Below are 12,611 nucleotides of genomic sequence, written 5' to 3'. Positions count from 1 at the left end.
TTGCATGAAGTTCTTCATCATTTAGATGGGCTTGAAGTGCTCAAGTGAAACATTCTGGATACACCATCCAAGATCTCCCTAACATTCTGTACTTTTTTGAGGTCAGAGGACGGAGCTTTATGAGTATGCCAAAGTTATGGGAAACCCGCAATTCATACTTATTCCTTTTCAACCTTACAAGTTACTGTATGCATATATGCTGGTAGAAGCTGGAAAGATTTCTGAAGCTCGCAGGTTAGTTTGTCTTGTAGAAATGCTGTTATTGCACAGTCATGCCACGGACTCCCTATTTTCATGGTTGTTTTTCTTTGAATCTTTCTCATCATCTGAAATTATAGCTTTTCTTATTGAACAGATATTGTCAAGCAGTCACAAAGACCTTAAAAAATGCAGGCCGCGGCCCAGAAATTGAGTTTTGCAGACTATCTGCATTAGCTCTAGAGGAACGCTTGCGCTTACACTCTCAGGTTGTACAGAAAATTGTTTTTACATTTAAACTTCATTAAGCTGCTTCTGCTTTATCCTGTTAATGGAGGTTGTGAACTGCTTGGGACAGGGTGGATATGGTTTGAATTTTGCCACAGGAAAGCTCGTCGGTAAATTTATTGGGACGATTGATAGTACAATACACAGGATTATTGGTGGTCCCCCCCAGCGGCAGGCTTCAGAGCCTTCACTGAACAAGAATCCCAGGGATTGGTATTCAAGTGGTCAAAGAATGGGTAACTCAGCTACACTCACTAAGACAGTTCCGTTTGCCCCATCAGTACCAAATAACAATCTGGTCAATGCCAATAATAAACAAGTGGAGGCACCGCCCCGAAGTGTATCAGAACCTAACCTGAGCTGGAGCCCTCTAAAGGTGCCTTACAGATGCACATAGTAATATATACTTTTTTCCCCACATGCACGTAGGCACATGTGCATTTACATAACCTCAATATTTGACATTTCTATAAATGGATTTGTTGCAGGAAAAACAAAATTCTGCCACAGGTTCAGAACTTGCTTCTGCTTCACCAAGAGAGAGTAAGAGTGAATCACTTGGTGGTGGCTATTTTGGACGCTTTGGAAGCCAGTTACTATCTAAGGCAGTAGGATTTATGAAACCAAATAAAAAAGAGGTTAGTAAAGCAGCAATGTTTTAAGAGAAATTTGAGCTTTTGTGGGTTGACTTGTTTGCATGTGACTGCACCTTTAATGTTTCAAGTTGTGATGATGCTAGGCAAAGCTAGGAGACAAGAATAAATTCTACTACAACAAAGAACTTAAAAGATGGGTTGAGGAAGGTGCGGAACAGACTATGGAGGAATTCGCTCCTCCGCCTCCTCCAACTGCTGCAAGTTTTAGTGCTAATTCTGGAACTGCTTCATTGAATGCGAAATTCGGTACTGGAACTGAGGGCCACGGTGTCTTTGCTGCGGGTAGTCTCAGCTCATCCGCAGAAATGCCACCCATGCCTCCAAGTGTCAATCAGTTCTCTGCTCGTGGCCGTCTTCATGGTGTACGATCAAGGTATTATAAACTGGTTTGTTCTTGGGCTTTCTGATAGAGTGCTTGTAGCCACCTTACACCTGATATGGGATTTTCACTATGCTGCATGTGAATGTGAGTGAGTGAGGCCAAAGATCCTTCCTTTTTTCTGTACCTGTGTTTTGAATCCTCAGCCTTCATCTCATCATCTTGTAAGTCTTGACTCTAAAAGGTGTATTCACATTCTGCAATATGAGCCCCTTTTCAGGGAGTGGGAGTTTAGATATTTCTTCATAATGGTGATGAGGGCTGAACATCTACATGAAAGTGACAATTCCTTGAGGAAAATTGGTCCCGAATTCCATTTGCTTTTATCTTTCACTTTTCAATTTCACTTCTTAGTAAGCATTGGGTCCACCCATGAAATTTTGGACTCTTTTGAAACCCATTGAGCAACTTATGCTTGGGTGCCGATGAGAACACAAGTATTGGTTTGCTTATTACTCTCTCTCTCTCTCTCTCTCTCTATGTTCTTAGTATTCCATGATGAGTTTCCATGGACAGTTTTGTATCACCCCAGCGAGATAGCTATGTTTATGTTTTCTTTCTGTTTTTTTCCCATTCCATGATGAGATATGCCATGGACATTATTGTATCTCTTTGGTCTCATAGGCCCATTGGGTGTTTAGTAGATGCTTAATATCTCTCTCTCTCTCTCTCTCTCTCTCTCTCTCTCTCTCTCTTGGCATGAGCACCTTCGTGTGCGCCCCTCCCCCCCCCTTCTTCCCCTTCCCTCTGTTCACGTTGCGTGCTGCTGGTGGCCACCCTGCTGCATACGCTGCTGTGCGCAAACACCCCCCCCCTTCCCCCGCTTGGTGGTTGCTGCACTGCTGTGTGCACCCCCTCCGCCTGTTTGCTGTGCGCCGTGCCCCCTCTGCTGTGCTGACCTGCTGCGCTGCACGCACCTGTGCTGACCTGCTGCACTATGCCCCCTCCTCCTCCCTTATCCCACCCCCCAAGGCAGCAACTAGAGGGAAATAGTCGGGATGAACCTACAAGAGCTGGAAGCATACATCAAGACTGTGGAGGACAACACCAAGAAGGCCTTGGGCGAGCAGAAGAAGGTGCTGGACAGGGTCCTGAACCAACATGAAAAGGAGTTGGAAGGCCTCCACAAGGAGATACATGGCAAGAATAACAAGATTGAAGAATTGGCAGCAAAGGTGAACCAACAGGAGGAGGAGATTTGGATGTTGAAAGAGACCCGGATGCAACAACAGGTAATGCCAGAGGCTGCCCCAGTGATAGGGGAACTGTGGGCAGAAATGGAAGCCCTAAAGGCTACTGTCAAGGACCATACAGTGGAGGAAGGGGAATTGAATATTCAGGAGGGTCTAAGGACGGACTTGGAGCAGCTGAAGGCTGTGAGTGATAAGCTGCGGGAAGAACTACAGACCACCAAGAAAGATTGGGTGGAGGTGGTGACGAAGCAGAAACCCCCACAGAGCATCATACATGGGACTCTTGAGGAGGAGGAACGCAGGAAGGATAGGGCCCTCCATGTGCGAGCATGGAGGCTATAGGTGGGGGGTTCCCCCAAGGTAGATGCCATGACGCTTTGCCAGATGATAGGGGATCGCCCCCCCTTCCCCTCCCTTCCCCCCCTTTCCCCCCCTTTTGTAGATACATGGAGGGCAAGCAAGGATATGACATGAGAGAGGCCCCTCATCATCTTTTCCTTGATGCCACCAGCAGACAGGCTTTCCTAGACAAACGGGCTGCCCTCAAGGGCACAGAGGTGTACAAGGGGGATGATCTCACCACTAGCTGTAACATGCCGCGGAAGTATTCGTAATTAAGGATCCTGTCACACGAGTCTCACACCGCCTTCTGTATCCTGAGTTTTGTGAGTTTAGCAATCCACTTTTATGACTTCAAACTTTAAGAGATTTAGAGAGAGAGAGAAACTGTACACCAGATTGGGTCCCCTACCCACTGAAGGGCCCCCTATCCCGTTACCGGAATAGTATTTGCTTTTATTACTTTGAAGAGAATGACTTTGGATTGACGATAAGCCAAACGCAAGATCTCGGAGGACCAAGAGTCGGGCTGAACTGTACACGACTGTAGAAGCACCAATGATCACCGATCTCAAGCCTATGCACTCTTCCAATGGAATGTAGGAAGACTGCAGATATGAGGCTGAGAGAAGGGGATGATTGGGACTGTTCTGGGCTGTGAATATATGCTGAAAATGAATGTATGCATGCATGTTTCCTTCACCCAAGGGGCTGTGGCAAAACGCTGATGTTATGCAATGCTGAAAACTACTTCAAGGCTGAAAACGCAGGTTCTGTAGTGCTTCTTCCTTGGCTGAATGCAGGCTGGTGCGTTTTGGTTGTATGCTCCCAGATGCTCATGTGTTGATGTTCCAATAGGCTGATGGCTGAAACGCTGATGATAGATGAATGGAATGGTGCAAAAGCAAGCCTATTTATATTGTCGCAAGTGTTGGTCGGTTGGCTGTGAAGTTGGCCGACTGTAGCATGTTTGCCACATGACTTGTTTATGATGAATAATGGTATTAAATGCTGAAATAATGTTGGAAAATATGGGAAAAATGCCAGATAAATGCTAATAAATATCCTAAAAATACCAGATGATATTTTAAGGCTCTACAATGGTCTATGTGATCTACGTGCATATGGGATAAGTGATATGCAATATGCACAATGCTTTCTAATGTAAATCCTAAGGTTTCTACTGACTCTACATGCATGAATGATTCTCTCCAAGTGGGTTAAGGGACTTGACTGATTGACTGACTCTCTAAGGCTGAAGAATGATCTATGTAGCTCGTGCTTGACATATCCTGGACTGAGGATTACAATGGGGTCACAGCGTACGACAAATATCATCCTAAAGGGTGCCAATACTGTACGATGTTGCACTGATGATGATGAGCCATCTTGTCACCATGCACTACAGTACAGAGTGCATGTGACATTCCCTCTTGCTTAGCTTGGCGGCAGGTTCATGGCTTCCAAGTAGTCCGCCAACAACTGGGGATACTCTTGAAAGAACTCCTCGTCTAGCCAAACGGCTTCGTGGGTACCTCGATCTTGGAACTTCGTATAGAACTGACGCATTCTTCGACCGGAACCATGTTTCCAAGGATGAAGAAGGATATGCTTAGGCTCAATAACTTCTGCTTCGTCTACCACGTCTGGCAGCTCTTTGTCTGAAACATCAAACACTTCTAGTCCAACATATGGTTTTAGCCAAGAAACATGGAAAACATCATGCATTGTCCAACTGTTAGGTAACTTTAACTTCATGGAGACATCACTAATCTTTTTAACTATAGGAAAGGATCCAAAACTACGAAATGAAAGCTTGGGATAACGTTTGCCCACTTTGTTTTAATCTGTGTTTCATGATGCGCAAATAGATCCAATCCCCTTGCTTGAAGTGGACATCTCGTCTTGACTTATTTGCCTGTCTGCTATAAGCTTCTTGTGCTTTGGTCAAGCGGTCCTTAACTGACTCAATGATTTCGGAAAAAGCTTTCGTCGTTTTGTTAGCCTCAAGAGATGGAGATACCATTCTCATCAAAAGAGAAGAGAAATAGCGACCAAAGGCTGCCTTATACGGAGTCTGTCCGACACTGGATGAATGCATATCGTTCAAGATGGCTTGGACCAATGGAAGATAATGTTCCCATTTGGACTGCTGGTGGTTATGACAATATGATTTGAGAACATCAAAGGCCAACTGGTTATAGATTTCTGTCTGGCCATCTGTTTGTGGATGGAATGCACTAGATAACTGTAACTTGGTTTCAAAGTTTTCGAATAATGCTCTTAAAAAATGCGAGGTAAACTTGGAATCCCTTTCTGATGTAATGGTGCTAGGCAAACCACAAATGGGATACCAATGCTTGAGAAAAAGTCTCAGCTGTGGCCGTATGCTTGCATGGGATGAGTATGCAGAACTTACTGAAGCGATCCACAATGGTAAAACACTGAGTGTTACGGGATCCAGTGGATGCTGGTAGAGGCCCTACAAAGTCCATAGAAATGTCGATGAAAGGTCCATCGGGGATAGGCAAAGGTTGAAGTAACCCAGTCTTTTTCGTATGTGGAACCTTAACTTTTTGACAAATCTTATAGGCTTGAACATGTGAATATACATCACATCTCATTTTTGGTCAATAAAAGGACCGTTCCAATTTCTCGAGGGTACTGTTGATACCTCTATGTCCTCCAACTAAGGAGTCATGGACATCATGGAGAAGAGTTACTCGCTTTTCCCGAATGACACAGAGGCGGTTCTTGTAGAACAACCAACCGTTCTGCACTGAGTAATGACCAGGCTTAGAGGTGAGGGCTAAATTGTATTGAGTACCAAACTTAGGGGAGTCAACATACTGGTCTTTCATGCTATCTAAGTCTTTCCCAATGATTTCGAGAATGGTAGACTCTTGCAGTGCCTGGATGTTGGCCTTTCGACTAAGAGCATCTATGACTGGGTTATACTTACGAGGGATGTTCTCAATCATTCCTCCAAATTGTTGGAAGAGCTGACTCCATTTGGCTTGCCGATCACTCCACTGAGCACTTGGCATGGTTTGAAGCATAGTCACAAGGGACGGGGGACGGTAACGGGGGACCGGGAGGACGGGAACGGGACGGGGGATGGCCATATGTAGGGGATGGGGACGAGGATAGGAACGGCACTTAAAAATTACTTTGTCGGTACCACCCACTCGCTTATACGGGCAAAGCTTGCATGTTCATGGCTGTGCACCACCTCCATGAGGAGATGGGGTGTGATTGACCTCATCCTACCATGTCCATCCCGTCGTCCTTCTACGGGAAGTTGGAACTTGAAGAGCCACTGCCATGAGGAGGATGCCATGGATGATGGATGCCTCCTTGTCACTTGATAGCTTGAGAGAGAGAGAGAGAGAGTGAGTGAGGCTTGAGCCTTGAAAGTTGAGGTTTGAGTGTGAGGGTGGGTGGGGGTGTGTGTGTGTGAAGCTTGAGAGAGTGTGTGTGAGGGAGAGAGTGTGTGTCCTGAGAGGCTACAGCTTGCTTGTGTGAGAGCTTGAAACTTGAGACCTTGGTCCTTGAGGCTTGCCGCTTGAGGGAGAGAGAGAGTGTGTGTGTGAAGCTAAAGCTTGAAGTGTGAGAGGGAGTGTGTGTGTGTGTGTGTTCTTATAGGGAGGGAGGCAAGAGAGAGGCCAAGGCCCAAAGCCTCAAAGGCTCAAGGCCTATGGGCCAAGGCTAAAGGCCCACGAAAAGCCCCTCCCAAACGGCCCCAAAAAAGGTCAATAATGTGACCATTGCCCAAACAGTAACCTGCGGCGTTCCCATGCAGCCATACCCCACAACCGTCTCCTCCTCGATCCGTCCCCAGAACGCCGTCCCTTGTGAGGGACGCCCAGCTGGGGACGTCCGTCCGTCCCCGTTCCACAATGTTCCCGGGACGGCGTCCCCCTGTTCCAAGGGTTCGTCCCCTCCGTCCCCTGTGACTATGGTTTGAAGCCACTTAAGCGCTTGGTGGTCTGTTTTGACTATGAAAACCTGTCCATAAAAGAAAGGCTTCCAATGTTTGAGCGATGTGATCACACCCAAAAGCTCTTTGTCATAAACCGAATAATTCTTTTCGGCGACATCCAATTTTCTACTGTAGTAGGCCACGGGTCTATTGTCCTGCTGGAGAACTGCACCTAATGCTACATAGAGAGCATAGGAGCCGGAGAAGTCGAGAGAGAGAGAGAGCTGGTGTTACAACCCTGTGCTTTTCTCTGGATAGTATGCAGGTGGTCATGGGGACATGGTGGACAGTGTGAATGGCATCTGTTTGGAATTGAGAAGGAAACCCATGTGTGGACAGCCCCAAGTGTGAAGGGGACAAAAGGATTTTAATTTATAAGGTTTTATAACCTTTGATGATTTAAAAAATAATAATATTTTTGGAGGATGCGCTTTTTGCTATTGCTTCTAGTTTTTGCTTTCTGGAGAAAAGCAGGCTGTTTTTGAGGCGCCTCCTTATTGTTAAAAGGGGAAGGGTGGTAGAGTCGAGGTCCGCTCTTCTTCTTGGATTGCTGGTCACCAGAGAGCACAGGCGACACCCACAACTGCAGGGCAGGGTGTTCTCTTGGTGAAAAGCAATGCGGGCACAGGAAAGCGAGCTTCTTCGAGTCCATGACAGGGGCGGCTTTCTGCAGCGTGGAGCAGGCCGCATCGCTGGGGCATCTCCCAGGCCAGATCGGACAGGCTCGGGTCCTTGGACGAGCAGGATGGGAGCGGGCTTTTGGACAAGCTCTCCGGGCACCCTTCGCCCCCTTCGCATGCACCTTCTTTTGTCTCGTGCTAGCGTCACACTGGGCCTCGTGGGCTTGAGAGGCTGCTCGGCGCTCTCTGGATCTGTGCTCTCAGGACTGTGATTGACGCGGCGAGATGTGGCTAAGAGGCAGGCTGCAGAGTTCTTTCATGGGCAGGCGCACAGAGGGCTGCGGCGCGAGCCTTTATGGTGACAAAAACCTGTTCGTCTGTAGTGCTATAGTGTTTTGTGTGCGAGTGTTTGTTTCACCGCCCATCAAGTTTCTGAAGGCTGGTTTCATGGTTCCGTTGCCGGGACATCGTCTACTTTCTCGAGGAGGCGAGCCCATGGTTGTCACATCAAAAGCTTCAACATGTGGAAAGTGAAAAGGAAGTGCAGGAGCCAGTGCAAGATTGTGTGTCTTTGCCTATATGAGGTGAAGAGCAAAAGCTAAAGATGAAGCTCAGGAGAAAAGACACCAAGGACAAGAAGTAGTTAGCCAGGAACAAGAAGCAGTTGAACTGTTATGGTGCAAGAGATGAGTTGAAGGCTATGGCTTTTGACACTGTCACCGGTGGTATCTTCACGGAGGCATCATGGGGTTCGGAAGGCAGTTTCTTTCTATGTATAGCAGTGGTGGTCTACTATGCTTCATGAGGGACTTGTGCTTACCACTTGGGTGGAGTGCAAGTAGGTTTTGGGTGCCTGAGGATTTATCAGATAAGGCTCAGACGGAAGCGGAGGAACTTGATTAGGTTCTTATTCCCGAGCAGATACTGGCACACAAGGAAAGAAAGGTACAAGGTAAAGTTTCCCGTCGCTATCTTGTGAAGTTCACGAATTGTTCTCTGATGGATGCGAAGTGGATGGAGGAGGGTGACTTAGCAGATTCACCTTAGGTATTGCAGCTTTATCTTGATGCCTTTGAGTTGGAGCCGACTCTTGCTATGGCTCATTCAGGTTCAGCAGAGCTGGGGTCTGGAGCATTGCCTGATGTGCTCAAGAGGGGGGTAGCACCTCCGCTCCCATATTACAGACAGGCTGAGTTGTCATCTAGGAGTCGCTTGGTGACATCTTTGTATTCACCCGAAGGTACTGATAGCTGACAGTACATCTACTTATAGGACTTCTATGATATTGTGTACTAGTCACATGAGATGGTAAAGTTGGGTATGGTTCACAGTCGGCCGCACCATGAACTATAATTGCAACTATGGATGGTTTTTGCCTCTGGAACTAAAGTTTGATTGTGGAAGATTGGGATGTTGATCTTTGTCATATGGTTCTGGCTATTCTTGACCAGGGTGTTGGTCAATTGGATATTGAGATGATGCTATTTGTGGCGTTGATCTCCTTTGGAATGGCATGGTTTGGTTGAGCTCAAAGTGTGCGACAAGGTGAGCTAACACTTCGAGACTCTATGGAGGGCATAAGTCTTGCGAGTAGTCCTAGAGTTGGTTTGGTTCATGGATATATGGATTGAACTCTATTTGTGCATGTATGCATACATTTTCTGAGGTATTATTGTATTCTGGTGCCATTGGATCCTGGTACCATTGAGAATACATTGGGTAATACTCTGGATTGTGTCGTGTGAGGCATGTATGTTGGTATGATACATCAAGTACTTTATTATGTGCATGGATGCACCACTGGGTGTGACTTGTCACGTGCATCCCGCACTTGGATGCCACGTAGACATATTTGTACAGAAGGTGCAGGACCTGGGATGGTAAGTCCGAGGTCAGGTGTGCATTGTCCTGCTGCACAGGAGTCCAAGGTCAAGTGTGCACTGTCCTGCACATGAAACAGTGCCAGTCCGCGCTATGAGTCTCCCTTTGGAATGATGACAGTGATTTTGTGTATCTGGTATGGTACCGGATGCCAGATCACTGTGTAGTTAGTTAGGGTTTGCTTTAAGAACAAGGGGCCAGCCCATAGGGCTACCCCAAGTCTTAGTGTGGGCATGGGGATGGTGTAAAACCACCCCCATGAGGGCCAGGATGGCCCTGGCTGAATGCACCAGCCATGGAGAGGTTGTAGGACAGCCCTAAGGGCAGGCTAGGGGAAGCCTACAGGCTGTACAGCCAGTTATGGCTTTAAGGGCAAGTATGGGCCAGCCCATACAGGCTGCCCAGTCCCCAAAACAGTCTAAAACAGTGCCCAGCCCTATCCTAAATCATGCGCCTGATGCCCAGCCAGCCATGAAGAGATGTGCAGCATTTATATTATTTTATTCAGCATTAATACTGAATATTCAGTCGTGGGCAAGAATAGAACTGGCCGCTTGGTTTTAGTACTGGCCGACTGCTTTATTGTATAAGTATAAATAGGAGAGCCACAATCCCATTGTGTTATCTCATATTTCACCAAGTGCTCAAGCAATCCAAGGGGCCAAGACAGCCAAGGGCTTGCTAACGCAAAGGGGTGAAGGACTGAAGGTCAAGGGTAGGGATTTCCCAGCCAAGAAAGGTCAAGTTTCTGTATTTTCTTTTCAGATTTACATCATTCTAATAAAGCAAATACACCATCCGTGGTGGGGGCCCTACAAAGGGTATTTGGGACCCAATACTGTGTCCTCTCCATCTCTCCCTCTCTCTCTCTCTCTCTCTCTCTCTATTTTCTGCACATCTTCATTCAGTTTTGTGCGTTAATTCTGTCACGAAAAGAGTGCTGATTTCTGAGCATTGAAGTTACCGATCTCCCCCGAAGCTTCCGCATGTTACAGTGGTATCAAAGCCTACTTCAAGTGCAAGGATTCAGCAAAGAAACCAGAATTTTTTTTCGGTCGTGTGGTTGGTTTTCAGATGCCGGTGGACTACCCCTTTCGGAGTGACTCCTATCCCTCGAAGGATGGTTGGTTTTCAGCCTCCGGAAGCCTCCAGACGTCTCCCACACACATAGTGGATGGTCAGATTGGGCTCTGGAAAGGAAGTGCGTGTTCATGCTATGGCGAGCTTCAATGATGAGAGAGACCAAGAACCATGGGACCAGAGTGCACCAGGCAGCCCAGCTAGGGCACCAGGCTTGAGTGTTATAGATATGTTCCAGCAGATGATGCGAGCAATCACAGACCGACGACCAAGTTGGAAGAGCAGAAGGCGCAGATTGAGCCTTTGGAAGAACATACCCGTTCTCCAGCGTTGCGTTTTCCATCTCCTCCTCCCTCTCCTTCCGTATCCTAGATTCCAGATCCTCGACATAGGGACCCTCTCGTAGGGTCACGACCGCAGCCGGGCTCTTTGCTTGAGTTGTAGATGCGTGCATTGGAGATCCGACAACGAGAAGACGAAGCCATACGACGCGTGGAACACGAGCGTTACCTCAAAGCTTTGGACGCCAGATTGACACCGACGGCGCCCTCGAATCATTTTTCCGAGAAAATGAATTTCAGTAAGTATAATGGTAAACTCGACCCCACAGTTCTCTATTCATGGTTGCATCAGTTTGAAGCTTAATTTGCCGCAATTAGAAAGACAGATACTGACAGAGTGATCTTAGCTAGTTGGTACTTGGTAGGTGAGGCCATTCCTTGGTGGACTCGGTGGGCTCATGCCCACACCAGATTAGGTATGGCAGCTTATGTGTGGGATGAGTTTGTCCACGACCTTAAGCAGCGGTTTCTACCGCCCCACTACCTTGAGCGACTCGAAGAGTTCAGGGGAGCGCGTCAAAACGCGCAACCAGTCCTTCAGTTTGCCAACAGAATTTCGACTTTATGTTTGCAATTAGGCTTATCTGATTCGGACAAGAAAGGGCAGTTTTTGTATGGCCTTGACACGCAAATCCAATGGGAGGTGCGTATGTTTAGGCCAGCCACCTTCGAAGACGCACTCTCGGTTGCGCAGAGTGCAGAAATGAAACATAATGGTGGCAAGCCCAAGACTTCCCAGCCGGCTTCTCCCAAGGCTACCGCCTTGGGGGCAAAGGCCAGAACCAGACGGGGTCTTCCCTAGGACAGAGCCCAGGAGCCTCTGGCTCCAAGAACTCGAACAATGTGTCTAAGCTTACTCCAGACCAGAAAGCGGAGGCAGGCAAGACAGGTGGCAAGTTGAGTGCTGAGGAGCTTTCTCAGTACAAGAGGGAGGGTAGATGTTTCTTTTGTCATACAAAAGGACATACTTCTCGGGAGTGTCCTAAGAAGCCTCCAAAGCTAGCCGCCACTGCCTCCACAGCTTCCGTGGTGAGCTCGGCTCCCACACAGACCCCAGTGGCTGCTCCTAGTTCTTCAAATCTCGGGGCTTCAGTTTGAGCAATTATTAGTCGGGAGCTCGAAGATAAGCAGAAGGGCGCCCATGACCAAGAGTATGAGCCCAACGAATTTCTCAAGTCCTTTGGCTACATAGGTGGCCAGAGAGTCGTCGTCTTGTTTGACAGCAGCAGCACGGAGGATGTGGTCACGGAACAGGCTGCTAGGCGTGCCCGTTTCGACCTGGCTTCGGTGGACAAACAGGTTGAGGGTTTTAGCACAGGCACGACAACGAGCGTCAAGTATGAAGCTCTAGGTGCTAAGTTAGTTATTTAGGGCATAGAATTTGCCTTTGATTTTATGATTGCCCCTCTTGTAGGAGCAGACATAATTTTGGGTATTCAGTGGTTTCACAAGTTTCTTCTAGATGTCAAGTGGGACAAGCACACGTTCCAGATCAATCGGAATGTGTCAAACACCCTAGTGACCATTAAGTGTGAGCCAGGAATTCCAAACTTTCCGCTCATAAGCCATTGCAGGCTAAGCGAGCAGTCAGGAAAGGCGCACAGTGTGCGATGATATACATCCAGACAGCCCAGGCGGTGGCCAGTGCTTCCGA

At 47.5% G+C, this 12,611-nt stretch overlaps 1 protein-coding gene across 1 annotated transcript in view; it reads left to right on the top strand.

Moving 5' to 3' along the window:
- LOC147642011 (protein transport protein SEC16B homolog) overlaps window positions 1–12,611 on the top strand; it is a 76,145-nt gene that overhangs the window by 5,866 nt on the left and 57,668 nt on the right. The window contains exons 8-12 of the mRNA XM_086802140.1: window positions 107–234; window positions 356–467; window positions 557–862; window positions 975–1,124; window positions 1,226–1,515. Of these exons, the coding sequence (XP_086658266.1) occupies window positions 107–234; window positions 356–467; window positions 557–862; window positions 975–1,124; window positions 1,226–1,515 (986 nt within the window). The remainder of the gene's footprint in view (window positions 1–106; window positions 235–355; window positions 468–556; window positions 863–974; window positions 1,125–1,225; window positions 1,516–12,611) is intronic.

This window comes from Cibotium barometz, chromosome 1, assembly GCF_041138505.1.
Source record: "Cibotium barometz isolate CiBa-2024 chromosome 1, ASM4113850v1, whole genome shotgun sequence".
Lineage (NCBI taxonomy): Eukaryota > Viridiplantae > Streptophyta > Polypodiopsida > Cyatheales > Cibotiaceae > Cibotium > Cibotium barometz.
Note: the sequence above shows the minus strand (reverse complement) of the source record. Positions and strands in the feature narration are given on the sequence as shown.